This window comes from Myxocyprinus asiaticus, chromosome 4, assembly GCF_019703515.2.
Source record: "Myxocyprinus asiaticus isolate MX2 ecotype Aquarium Trade chromosome 4, UBuf_Myxa_2, whole genome shotgun sequence".
Classification (NCBI taxonomy): domain Eukaryota; kingdom Metazoa; phylum Chordata; class Actinopteri; order Cypriniformes; family Catostomidae; genus Myxocyprinus; species Myxocyprinus asiaticus.
This window is the reverse complement of record NC_059347.1, coordinates 49,255,914-49,270,561: the sequence shown is the minus strand read 5'-3', so window position 1 is coordinate 49,270,561 and position 14,648 is coordinate 49,255,914. Positions and strand designations below refer to the sequence as shown.

General features: G+C 40.7%; 1 protein-coding gene across 3 annotated transcripts in view; it reads left to right on the top strand.

The window, feature by feature from the left end:
* LOC127440087 (protein FAM222A-like) overlaps window positions 1-10,876 on the top strand; it is a 71,416-nt gene extending 60,540 nt beyond the window's left edge. For all 3 annotated transcript variants that reach the window (XM_051696472.1, XM_051696471.1, XM_051696473.1), the window contains one exon: window positions 7,550-10,876. In XM_051696472.1, coding sequence (XP_051552432.1) covers window positions 7,550-8,997 — 1,448 coding nt within the window. In that variant the 3' untranslated portion in view covers window positions 8,998-10,876. The remainder of the gene's footprint in view (window positions 1-7,549) is intronic.
* The last annotated feature ends 3,772 nt before the right edge of the window (window positions 10,877-14,648 follow it).

The following is a 14,648-nucleotide window of genomic DNA, read 5'->3' as shown; positions in this document are numbered from 1 at the left end:
GACACATAATTACCTGGTTGCTTTAGAAAATATGCTTTCCATTTCGAACTTGCATTTTAAAACACTATCGGTTAGGTGTTGGTTAAGGGTAAAGATTTAGGTTAGGGAGGTACGTTTTACTTATTAAAACCTCAGTCTAAAATTCACCTTAAAAATTCACCTTGGTTTTGGTAACCCTGCTGGACATTTCATTTGGAAACTGCAACCAAACATGTAATGAAGCACGTAATTTCAGTTTGCAAAAACATTGCAATGCTCACATCAATTTCATGAGATCAGGCTGCAGTTTTGTAAAATTTATGCCTGTCATCCACCCTGAAACAATGTTTTCCTCCACCGCAAATGAAGCATTTTAAAAAACACTTTACTTTATCTCATGCTTTGGAAAATTATGAGGTTAGTAAACTGAAAACTGAAGTTTTTAAGTAAAAACAGATTTGTGTGGATGTGGCCTTAGCTTGGTGCCTCTGATGGTACTAAGTTATTCAGCCTTCTGAGTAGTTATACTCTCTTTTTAGAGTTCTTTATCATTTTAGTCAGTAACTGTTTTCAATAACAAATTAACAGCTTATACAGCCATTTCTTCTTTTTTTAAAGACCTCCAATTACAATTTTCCTCCCACTCTTATCATTCTGATGCCCCCTTCCAGCACACATACACTCTTGCTTCTAATTAGAGTAGTTTTAATTGAGTATTGAGGATTATGCTTCCTCCACACTGTCTGCTTGCTCAAGGGCAGTCCAGTGAGTGTAAAGGACACATGCTCTAGCCTTCATCACTCTCCGTCTGGCCTCATCCTATCCACAGCCCAGGCTGACCTGGGCCTTTCCTAGCCCTGACCCATTTTCCCCATGGTGGGACATCACTTTTTGGACCATGCGGGTATGTGTTAACGGTGCGATTGTGTGGCTGGATGGCAGGGAGATTGCGGAGATCAGGCCTTGTGGAAATGTTGTCTTTTGTGTGTGTGCGGTGCTCTGGATGCTGTGTGTTGCCGGTAATGAGAGATGGCATTTAGAGAACTGCTGCTCTGACACACGGGCACTCAGTGCCAGCCGCGAGTGATTAAGGACAGAGGTCATTCTGCTAATTATCCCCCTGCCATCCTGCTTCCTGCAATCTTCCCCTCCCATCCTCCCTCTTTCTCTCCGAGTGCTTTGTGCCTGGCAGGACTGGATCATTTGTCCATATGCCAAAAGAGAAAGCCACAATGCATGAGTGAATACACTCGCTGAGGACAGTGCTGATATTAGATTGCTGGTAAACATATGGCATCAAAACAGCAAGTGAACGCAATGGATCATTTTGGTAAAAAGAAGAGAAATAATCAGTAATAAATGGACAGGACAGGGCCGGGTGTAATTCAGTTTGTTCTCAAAGTGTTGGTGTGATTGAATGCACTTACACACACACATACTCATTAGTTTCTACTCTGTAGATAGAGAGAGAGTGCAAGGAATGGATTGCTGCCTTCCTCGAGGGAAATAATTAATCCGTACAAGGCTGTCACATGTTGAGATGAAACAAGTGTGAAGCATTTTGCCCAGGAGGCAATGCAGACTGTCGCCCATGCAGACACCTGTTAGAACTCCTGCCCCAAATTAACATACAGCAACACACACACATCGCAAACAGAAACAACCACAACACACCTCACTCCACTGAGCCGGCATGTGTGCTAGAGTGTGGTTTCATGCCTGCCTATTTACTGGAGTATATTTTGTTTGCCTTTGCGGCATGTTTGCTGCAACCGTGTCTCTTGTGTGGATTTTGTATTGAGTTTATCATGTGGGTGTGTGTGTGTGTGTTTAGGTGTGAGTGTCTGTGTTTATCACAGGACGCCATCTGCACTGTGCTAGCAAGCGTGATCAGAGACATTGAGCATCAATAAGTCACGCAGGTCTGAGCAGATGAAAGATCTCACACTCACATACACTCACTCAGGGGATGGCCTACTTGACAGATAATGTCGGTGTAATATCTGGGGAGGGGGAAGTCAAACAAGTTGTGTTTTGAAATTTCAGATGCATTTGGCCATCTGGTTTTTATTTAATGTCATTTATTTATGATAAGTAAAAATCATTTATTACTGACATAAAATCAGGGTTTCCAAATTACTTTTCACCACACGTCAGTGGTGGGGGAATTGGGTAGTCTTCAGATGGGGTGTATGTCTTTGATTTGAATCATGTCACTTAAATCAGCAAGGGTCGGACTGACAAGTATGCAGTTTTAATTTCAATTTCAAAAACATTTAAACTGCGTACTTGTTAGTCGGCTGGTTACTTAAAACGTAATTGCAAAATTACATGGTTGTAATTGTAAAAACGATAGCCCGACCCTTAATGATTTTATTTTCTCACCAACGGCAATTTTTATTTACATCTTATGCTTGGCGAATGACAACTTTATGGACCGTGCTTATAACCCAAACATGAACTTAACTTTAATTGTTTAAGAAATCGGCATGAAATGGAAGTTGCGACCGACTTCCACATTGTGGCGTGTTTTTGAGTGAAACTGCTTTCCGAACAAGAAAAAAGTGTAGGGTGGGGACTTTATTTTATTCATCGGTTGTTGATTGGTTTGTAAAAAGTGGGCTTTGCATATCCGAATGGAGGCAGATCTGAATGCGAGTTTGCAGTCGACACAAACACACCATGCTGCTCGAGCCAGAGCCGGGTACCAGGGAAATTGAGCAGCAATCTCAACACACTGATGATCAAACTGACAACATGAACGCACGAGCACATCGCGGTCTTTGCTTGCGTCTTTGTGAGAAACAACCGAGTAAAAGATCACAATATTTCAACATTTTGAATCACATTACACTAAATATAAAGGGAAAAGAACATGCTGCAGATGCTTATGCTGTACATCCCAAGATATCTGCTTTCAAAAATATGAATAAACTCCAGAGGCATCGAGTTGCGACGTATTCAGTAGTGGTCAGGTACATAATGTCTCGAACACAACCGCAAATTCGCTGTTATTCCTGCTCCTCCGAAATGTGAGTTCAAGCCAGCTGTCCTGTAACCAAGGAACTTTGGGGTGAGGAACAGGAGTTTTGGAGGAAAACATCTCCATCTCTGCATTAGCTGCAGGTTTGTGTGCATAACTCTTGAAGGGGCGGGGTTAAAACTGACTACCACTGCATGCGTCAGCAGAGAATAGTCAGTCATTTCACCGGAAGAGCAAGTTGTAACATTTTGATGAAAGATTACGAGGTCAATTTTTTTTTTTTTTTATAAAATATCAAATATGCATGGATGAATCATTCATAATAAGACCAGTAACATGCATTAATATAATAAATAGGGTTACGGTTTGAGGTTTGAACTTTTTTTCTAGCTTAGATCAGGTTTAAAACGCTTTGAAACCTTCAGTCTTTGGCCGCCAAGACATTCTTAGGATATTCATCAAGACTGCACGATTGCGATAGATGTTTGATTCTCTCATTGATATCCGTACTATTTGATATGAAACGTCCGAAGCGGTCACGTCCATAACACATTATAATGGGAATTTAAAGATGGGAGAATGTTTGTTCATCGTACTTAACATGTGCACAGTGCCAAGACCAGTTATTAGGGCTGCCCCTAATAGTCGACCAAACATTAGTCAATGAGAAGAGTCTTGGTCGACCAAGTTTTGATTGATCGGTTGGTCGCAGAAAAAAAACTCCACAGGAAGTGGTGAAATCACACAGTCAATGATGGACAGACATGATTGTTGACATGGCTGGTCCATGCAGTAATTAATTATGTTGGGCAGGAAATCCAAAGTCAGACAAAAGCATTTACATGACCTTAAAAAAATTATTATTGTATTAGTATGACTGAAATCAGCTTTTAATGTGCATGAAAATGTATTGAGTGATGGCTACTTCAAACTCGCCTGTCTGTCTCTCTCTCCACCGTTGTGCTCATAGATGCAGTGATAGGCAGAGGTCTTTGTGGGTTGGAGCAGCTCTCTATGAGCCTGAAAGGTCTCTAATCCCTGTGGCCTGTGAAGTGTGAAACCCTTTGATGGTAGGTCGGGTGCTGGAGGCTTTCGCCTGTTGACAAACAACAAGAGTGAGCCAGAGAGAAAGACAGCAACTTCGGCTTTAGCCATTGTATGAGAGAATTCAACGGAGCAGTTTAGACACAGAAAATATGAACCTGTCACCCAAAAACACAGAGGCAATAGCATTAGCTGCACTTTAATGGTAATTAGCAAATTTTTGCCCCTTGACGCAGCAAGATGGAATGAAGAAAGGACCGAGATAGAAGGCTAAGGAAGAGTGACATGGCAAAGCCTGGTTCCTTAATTAAACCATGTGATGATCAAAGATACTTTTTCCTCTTTGGAGCCAATGAATTGAGGAAACTAGTTTTGGTATTGCATACACACACACATGCACAAACCCTCCCCACCCACACTTCTGTGCTGGCTGTGGGGAAACATCAAAGCGACGAGGCGCTGCTGTCACCAAGGGGGTTGAAAGTGTCAGCCCCTGCGCTGGCCCTACATAGTCCGGACAGATGCTTGACAGCCCCCATTTAATCTGACCCATTTAGAACACCTCCAATTAGACTGTGACAGCACTGAGATGAGCAGCCTTTCATCCACTGCCCGAGAAGATGCCAAATAACGTACACACTTTAAAAACTCTGCAGACCTCTGTAGCCTCAGGAATGCTTTAAAAATAGTCAGTAGACATAAAAGAGCTACTTCAGAATGCTGAGTCTTTGGAAGTATTTTGGATTTCTGCCGTTTTGGGTAGAGGAATAGGTAGTGAGTACAAGTTTTTAATTTTCATCACGTTCACACCTTTTTTTATTTGTGATGTTCATTCTTTAGACCATTTATTCAACTGAGATATGATGCTATAAAATAAATGTGAAAATATTGTTTTAGAAAGGAATATTTTACCTAAAAAAAAAACTGTCATCATTTACTCACCCTCGTGTTGTTCCAAACCAATATGACTTTCTTTAACATAAAGAATATTTACACTTCTATTTTCCAAAGAAATACAACAAAAGCATACATTGACCATGGGCAATCAAGCTCCAAGAAAGCACCACAAAAGAAATCCATATGATTTGTTCTTAATATTTCAAGTCTTTTGGAGAAATATGATAGCTTTATGTGAGGAAGAGATCAAAAATGTTATCATGATTTACTGAAAATCTTACCCACTGCAGTAGCTCTGAAAATTCATTCACACTTCTGCATATACAAAAAGCCACTTTGGTTCAAAAATGACCTGGTGTCAGTTTAACAAAACAATAATTGTCTTAAGTTATTATAATGAAGGACATTTTAGAGACCATACAAAAAATTCTAGATAATTTCATAAAGCTTCTCAATATTATTTGCTCTCAAGAATCTTTGTGCATTTGCATTTTATTACATGAAGCAAAGAACTGCTACAGTATATAGACTTTTATGTGTGTGTGTTTTTCCCCATGATGGCAGATTTGTAAGTGGTTTGACACTGAAACATTAACTGCTAAGGGCTAGTTACATTGACTCTGCTTAGATATGTAACATCATCACTTTTCTATTGCCAGTTTTTTTTTTAAATGTGCTAGACGATTTAAAAGGCTTAGAGCACATGGAATGTGTAGATTTAGCTATTTGAGTGATTGACCCATGCCAGCATAATGGAAGCTGAGGAGGAAAGGATGGTTGAAGTGTGGCAATCTGAAATGTGAAAACTTCCTCACAGATAGATCCCTTATTTTTGTAAAATCTTGTAAAATCACTCTGACATTTGCTGACGTTTTAATTTGTGGCAGTTTAATTTTAGTCAGAATCATAAAAAAAAAAAAAACAACCAAAAATGTATCCCTTTAAAATAATTTTTTTACGAGGGCTGGTAGTCATTTGTGGCAGTTGATTTATCACTTGTAAATTGAGTGCTTTGCCTGCACTCTTCTGCCTTTTTGTAACACTGAACTAAGTAGCCATGAAATTGCCTGAATAATGTCGTTAAAATCCAATCTCAGCACAGCCCTTCACCTTCGCTCATCCTCTCTGCTGCCTCGTGCTGCTCTTTCTCCTTGTTTCCCTTGTTTTAAAATATACATTTTTGGGGGCTTTTTGCTGATTTTATTGATAGACAAGGTTGAGATGAAACAAGGTTGAGGAAAACAGGAAGGGGTGAGAGAGGGGGGAATGGGATGAGAACATAGCTTAGACTTGAACCCTGGTCTCCCACATGAGTGCAACTGCATGAACCACAAGGCCACAGCTCAGATGTTTCTTAACTCCCTCAGAATCCCAAAGTGACTAATTTCCCCCCAAAAAGCCAGATTCAAGGTACTTTGATCAAGGCCAAAGAGGATCCAATTAAAAGGTCACATTGTCTTGCTGTCAGAAGACAGTTAAACATTAAGGCTTATTAGGTTTTGTACCATTTCCTGCCCTGCCCAACATGTGGTTAAAGACGTCTCGTTTTAATAGGAGTAAGCCAGTAGCACGCATTTTTTAATGGATGTTTCAATTACCATTTATGGCAAAGCTCTTGCAGTACATTTTGTCTCACACTTTTCATCTGGCAGAAAAAAAAAACCCGGTTACAAATTCCCAGTGGACGGAGTTTTAGGGGGTTGTGGGAGGGGTAATGTAGGTCTGTCTCTTCATTTGGAGATTGTCTGATTGAGTAATTGAGAAATTGGCCTGGCCAAGGCTAAGACCTACTGGTACTACTTATAAATCTCAAATGTGTCAATGCAATTAAACAAGCCTTTTATCCTCCTTGCACACTCTCCTTTCTGTCTCCAAGGGTAACCCAATTTTGAACAAAAGAGAGGCCAAATTAATTTCACAAAGCACTGGTTTAATAAAGGTGCTTGATTTCGAGTTAAAAAAGCACTATTTGTCCAGGGATAAACGTCCTCTGGAATAGAAAGAGAGAGAGAGAACTGGGGTAAGGAATGAAACATTGTTTGTACAGGGAGGCAGGAACATTCATAATTAACAACATTGTGACTTATGTGGCTGCAGTTTGTACAATTACCTTTATGTTTTTAGCAGACACTTTCTTACCAATGCAGGTTACAATAAACTACACATCAGGTTAATGCCAATTACTAGACAGGTAGAGATTACATAATGCATGGGTGTTTATCATGGAAGGGCCTTATTTTCTTTGTTGAGGAGCATGAAGAGACAAAACTGGGCAGTTGTCATGAAGTGGTCCACCAAGAATAGCAGGTCATCTAGGGTGACAAAGTGTTGTTGCACACCTAGAGGCAATGATTGTATTAACTTCAGACAGAATGATTTGGTGATAGAGGTTTTGGCTAGAAGGAAAAGAAGCTGAATCTTTTCAAAATTCAGCTTGAGGTGATGGGTCGACATCCAGAAGTCAGAGATGCAATACAAAAGCTCTCATAAAGCAGGACACGTCTCTATGGCTATGGATGGCAATAGATGGCAACCAGAAGCTATCAAGCTCCAAACAGGACAAAAAAGTAGTCCATGCAACTTTTGCACTAAATTTCAAGCCTTCAAAAGCCTGACTCATGATATTCTTTTGTTTTTGCCTCACAGGTGAACTGACTGTCCCCATGTCTACCCCGCGCTACCCCAGCGCAGCAGAGCTGGATGCCTATGCGCAGAAGATGGCCAACAACCCACTATCCATCAAGATTTTCCCCACGAACATCAGGGTCCCACAACACAAGCATCTTAACCGGACTGTGAACGGATATGACACCACTGGACAGCGGTACAGCCCCTACCCCCACCTCCACACTGGAGGCTACCAGGGTCTGCTAGCAATTGTCAAAGTCTCATCATCCTCATCTTCTTCATCCTCATCATCTTTTGTACCCTCAAAGGGCGTTCTCAAAAATTCAGAGGGCAGGAGGACTAAGTTGTCTCCGGCGCAGATAGCAGTGGCTCCTTATCCGCCTCCAAACAGCAGCACTTTAGGTCATTGCCATGGACAGATCATGTACCACGCAGGACCTCCCAAACCCCCAGAGGCCACCACTCTATCAGTTCCTCCCAATGTCACTGTGGCTGGCTCCGTGATCCCTGTGGCTGGGGGCCGGGGGCTGAATGTCCCTCCTCAGTCAAACCTTCCCTCCATCCAGAGCATAATTTATCAGATCAACCAGCACTGCCAAGCCCAGGCTCTGCAGCAGGTGTGTCAAAATGGAACGTCTATGGGACCCCTGAACCCCAGCCCATGCAAACAAGGGACCACCAACTCCTCAGGAGGGACTTATGTCAATAGTGTGGCTCCACAAGGAAACATGGCCTATTCAGGGACGGTGCTACCAGGGCAGAATGGGGAGGTGATAAAGGCTGGAGTGTATCCTGAAAGTATGGACTACCTGCTGTGGCAGAAGCAACAACAGCAGCAGGCGGTGTTGAGGATGTACAGCGGAGGAAGTGGAGGAGGAGGAGCTGTCAGCAAGTCACCCGAAACATGTGCCCCAGGCACATCCATCATGCTGGGTGGGGCGCAGGTGTCTTACTCTAGAGGTTATCCAATGACGGCCAGTATGAGTGGCGGGGGTGGGCTTGACAAGGTCAGCTCCTCCCCTTTGAACTGTGTGGGGATGCATGGGAACTTTTCCGTTGGGCAGTATTTCGCCCCTCCTTGGAACAGTGTTCTGGTTACACCAGACAGTGACTGCTACAACCCTCAAGAGTTGCCAGGAGCTACCACCACGGCTGGACCGGCGACAGGGCACAGAGAGCTGGGTTTCCCCCACCATCACCAACACCCTCATCATCATCACCACCACCATCATCATCATCACCCTGCCATAGATAGCACGGGTGGTTTGTGCTGCAGTTTGCCCAGTAAAAGCCTGTGTAATACGTCAGTGTTGAGCAGCAGTCTGCAATCATTGGAATACCTGATCAATGACATCCATCCTCCCTGCATCAAGGAGCAGATGTTGGGGAAGGGATATGAGACTGTGTCTGTGCCGAGACTGTTGGACCACCAGCATGCACACATCCGCCTCCCTGTTTACAGATAAGAAGAGGTGTACTGGGTGGCAGTGGGTCAAGCTGACCAATATGAAGACCTACTGGGAAATCTTTAATCAAAAGCTGCAAATGTTGCCATTGCGGATTGCCTAGATTCGCTGTGGAATTTTCATGATACTGCTTTAAGCAGATGGAGAAAATCTGGATATAAATACAGAATGAATGCTGGAAAGCTAATTGGTGCCTCTCGGCTTAGAGCTGGGAGAGAATGGCTGGCTGGGAAATGGAATGTTGCAAGATCCGAAATGCGGATTCTGTGGTTCTTTTTTGTTTTTGCGAAGAGGGATTTTTGGTTGTTTTCCTGTTGTTTCTTTTTGTGATTTTTTATTTTTTTTCTTCTTCTTTTAATTATTTTATGAGACTAATAATAATATTTTTTTTTGGTGAGAGTCAATGGTTGAAATGAAGTAAAATATGGCCTCCTCTCCTCCCGACATATTGAGTAACTCATTGTGATTAACTTGATGAAGATGATGGTCTTAAAATTACAATATCTATAAAAGTATATGGCTGAACCTGTACTCACAAAACACTGTAAGAGGTAAAGGTATTCACACATTGCAGAATTGCAAAGATCAAAAAGCAACAAGATCAGTGCTTTTAGGTGAAGTTAATGGATATTTAATTGAATAAAAAAATAAAAATAAAAAAAGCTTAGCGGTAATAATTAGGGATTATCATAGAAAGAGCACTGCTTGGGGTGTGAAATTTTAAAGTGAAAGTACTGGGAGGTTGGAAATTAGAAGTATGAATATAATGTATTTAAAGAACTTGAAGACTTGAACCTATTTTTGTTTTATATATTTGTAGTATATAATATGCATTGGCTGCTAAGGGAATAAGAGTGTAAAATGCTTAGGGTTTTTTTATGTTTCATTTTGTTTTGATTTTATTCTCCTTTGGCTGCAGTAAAGTTTCAGCTGTTCTCATGGTTTAACTACTATTGAGAGCCAAACAACAGAATCGGCTCATTTATTTACCTACACTGGAATCCACCCTCTCCAAATACACAATTTTAATGGTTACAAAAAAGTTGCTCTAAAATGAGACTGCCCTCATTACCAAGTTTGGGCCTATCTGCCTTTTTGGTGTGTCTTTAGATGGAACATCTTCTAACTTAAATCTGATTTCAAATTCTGGAAATGAGCTGTCTGTTGTCTTTAGAGCTGAAGCTTTTAATTGGTTTGGGAACAAATGACTCCTCCCTCATTGCTTTGAATCAGAGCGGTGTGAAAGCTATTGCTTATAGTATTGTCGCACTCAAGTAAGCAAAGACCTGAGGGGAGCTGACCTATCAATGGTGTCACTTGACCATTCCTCTTTTTGAATAGATAAAAACAATCATTGTGTGGTGCCTCTCTCATCTAGAGGTGGAAGGAGAGAGGGTGAGATGTTTCTCTCAGCTCTGTGCTAGCGGTTTAAGCAGGGTTGAGGCCGCTCATAAGCTTTGTCTCGACACTGAAATATTTATTCCGACTGTGACTTTCCTGTGAATGTACTGCACTTAGTTTACTGAGAAGACTAATGCCTTGTGGGATAGAGAGGCGGGAAATAAAGAAAAACTGGATGGCACAGCAGTTCCCGGCGTTAAATTAGCATTTCTTTTGTCAGTCAAATTTCAGCTGTAAATTGAATTTAGAAACTCGAGCAAGGCGACAGAGGGGTTTCTGTTGGAGGCAAAAGCTGGCTACAGTCTAGATTTATGAAGTGCAATTATTATGACTGTATTAACAATTTTGTTTTCTCTGAGCTTACACCAAAAAAATGTAAACTACAGCTGTGTCTACATTCCCAATGTACCACATACTCATTCCCTTCTTGTTTTGAGGTGCGAAATAAACTGATTTCAAGAATTTATTGAAAAACCCACATCTTTGTTTTGACCTTGTTTTTATTTAAAAAATATTTCCTAAAACGAATAAAAAGGCATTATATTCTCATGCACACACTGAACTAGTTTGGAACAGGGAAAATGAATTATCTCTAGCACTACACACTATTGGGCTTTTCACATCTGGGTTTATGCATTCCTGGATTATTTTGTTCCTTGTTTACACTGCTCATACTTTACCTTCAGGTTTTGACCTTCACATTTTGAGATTTCAAACTACATTTGTAAACCCTGTGTTCTTGTTAATGTGCTTATTTGCATATTTAAAATCTTTTGATAAAAAAACAAAAAACAAAAAAAAAACATTGATTTATACAAGTTCAGCACGCAACCTGTTTTATAACTGCTTGTCCATCTGTGGAAAAAAAGTTGCTTCAGCACATTTGCTGTCACTGTTTTGACATTTTCCCTCAAGAGGCTGCACACAGTGTGTGAAATATTTGCAAGTGTTGAACATTACATGAATACTGAAAGCGGCAAACACATAGTTTATGATTGGTTGTCTGTTGCAAAAAAACTCGTCGTAACATTCAAGCACCACAATGTTTCACATTGTAAACCTTTGGCACCACAATTCAGAGTTAGCACTGCAAAAGTGTGAAATATTGCCCAACCCAGGGTTAAAAAGGGCCTTAACCTGGGGTTTTAAAAAGATTGTGTTGTAAGGAGCCTTAAATCCAGTCTCTCTTAAATACAAGAATGTAACTTTTGTCCATCACCCATCACACTTTAATAATTTTTCAAAATGTATTTCTCAAAATAAATTTGACTGAGTAATAAAATATGTTGCTTCCTGTGTTTCTCAGCTTGGAACATTTAATCTAAAACTGTTTTTATGATGTCAGGAAGCCGCTAAAATACTTCGCTAGAGTTTGTCTCCTCAGAAAACAGCGAAAACACTAGTGTGTCTCCTAAGACAGGGGTTCTCAATGGGGGCGGTAATGCCCACCAGGGGGCATTCAAAGGATGCCAGGGGGCGCTGACAGCAAATTAGGTGGGGGTGGGGTGGGGGGTGTGCGTTAGGTTGCAAATAGGGGGTGATTATAACTAATAATAATCAAATCTATCGTTAAGTTCCTCTGCATTAAAACGTTTATCTAGACTTGGAGCATATCAGTTGGTTCTCAATTATACGGGTTGGTACGCATTTGTACCGCAGTTCATCTGATTTTGAAGTCTAGCGATGCATCTGAAGTATCTGGTTTAGCAGCGTCAAATACACAGGCAGTGGCACAACCTCAACTAATGCACCTGTTTGACTCTGTAGATGGATACGGCTCATTGGACAGAGCAGCGCGAGCAGAAAAGCTCGAGCTCTTATTTTTTATTTTTTTTTACATTACATATGTTAGCCAGCAGTTGGTGGCAAAAGATAATTTTTGTGTGTAATATGAGCCAGTTGGTGACATGAAGTGAATCCGTGTCAGCCACTGTTTACATACAACAGCACTCCGTGATCGCTGCTACACTACTAAAGCTAGGAAATAGCTTTAAACGGCTTTAAACAAACAACTTTAGCATTACGGCTCATCACAGCTGAGAGACACAACAGACTGATTGATTACAGAACTCAAGGTGCTTACCTCTTACCGGAGTTTCCACATTGGAGAGAAAATACTGTTCAAAATGGCAGAGAAGATTGCGGTTTCTATAGAGAATGACTCTTGCACACCGGCTACTGTGAAATAGAGAGGAATACCCCACATGAATGGCTATTTTGCCACTGAGAAAGCTGATCTTCAGAAAGCTGATAGCATCTCTGCTTGGGTGTGGCAACAGGTGATCGCACACGCTCCGTCTCTCTCTCTCTCTCTCTCTCTCTCACACACACACACACACACACACACACACACACACACATCCATCCTTGTTTATCCAATAACTTGTTAGAAACAGCATATGCCCTGATACTATTTCTGAAGTGACATTTTTGAATTACTAACAAAGGCTTGGACGCATCATTTGGTTTGAACCAGCAACGGCAGATTCTGATCCAGCGCATAAGAAAGTAGTTCCAAGCACAAATGCGTTTTTATGACCGTACTTAGTTTTTCCTAATTTTTAAAAATTTACTTGTTCATTTAACTGTTGTATATAAGCCATAACACACTCGCAATCGTGCGATATGGCCCTAATTCAGCACTGCTGTGATTACCTACGGCACTTGGCCTGCGGCCGAATCACAGCAGTGCTGATGTAGGGCCATATCGCACTCTTGCTCGTGTGATATTGCATAATTATCATATCACTACTTCAGCTCTTTTAAATTTGTCATAGGCTACTTTAGGGGAGTGAGGGAATATAATACATTTTTGTTATAACTTATATTTATATTTTGTATGTAGTGAAGAAGATCCATGCTTCCCTGTGTTTACTATGGTCTTGTTACAAATACCATTGTTAAAACTAAAAAACTAAAAAATTAATAAATTAAAATTTTCAAAAGGGCAAATGCAAATACACTATTTAAAAAAAAAAAAGATGAAATAGAAAAACAAAATAGGCTAAAATATTTTTGTTTGAGTGTAAGAAAAAATAACTGGTTTACTTTTTATAGATGTTATAGGTAACCTTACTTTTGTTGATACGAGTAAATTTACATCTGCATCCAACTCAAAAATAATGCTGTAATGTAGAATGAGCATTTCAGTGGGACAAAATATGCAATATTCTTGGTCTTTTCACTTATTTTTTAAATATATGAACAATATCACTTTAATTATTAGTTTCTGTCTTCGCATTTTCATTTTATAAGCCCCAGATATAGCCCTCCATCTGTTTGAATTCAATAAATGCAAGGTTTGGTCTCACAGTCATGATGCGTAAGCCTGCCGAATTTATTAACAAAATTTTAAAATTATGCAATGCTTCGAAGATGCATCGAGCAAATTAAGCAAATAACATAAATATTGATGTGACGAGGAGGAGGGTGTGGCCGGGCCGAGAGGGTTCACGCCTGGCACTGAGGTGCTCAATCAGCGGGAGAGAGATAAAAGTAGGAGCCGGGGATGCCAGAGAGAGAGAGAGAGAGAGAGACATGCATGCAGCAGTGTTTGTGTGTGCGCTTTTGTTTCAGTTCTGGTAGAGGGGCGTTCATCAAAAAAAGGTTTAGAACCACTGTCCTAAGAGATCCTTTCTCTGTAGAGTGCCCATGTTAGAAATTATTGTTTTAGTCATGCTTGCAATGTGCCATATTGATCTGCTGCAGATTTGCTCATAATAGCGCGCTGCTTTTTTTGAAGACAAACAAGGGGACCTGTAGGGAATACAAGCAGCAGACCTGAACTCAGCCATGTCTGAAACATGCTCTCACAATGATAAATTCTTCATTTCAATTCAATTATTATTTTCCTTCTTAAAGATACACTATATAGCCAAATAACTATAGAAGCAACTTGACATACTTTTGGCCATGTAGTGTACATAATTCCAACCTATTAGTCAATTGATGCTGTGTTTATGTTAGATAATGGGTGAAATCCCAGGTAAAATGTGCTCAGAAGTATTTGAGCTCATGTTGGTTTAGAGAAACAAGGTTTGCGACAGTCCATAAACATTTTAGAGTGCACGCTGTCTTTTTTCCAGTGTGTAGTTTTTGTCAGCTTGAAAGATGTGCCTGTGATCACATCCTCGGGGGATTTCCTCTCTGCCTCCCTACTGCTGTCATCCTTTATGTTCTTTCTCTGCTGTGTTAATGGATTGAAGGAGTTCTCTGCAGAAAAGCACTCTCTCTCTCTTACTTTCTGCCCT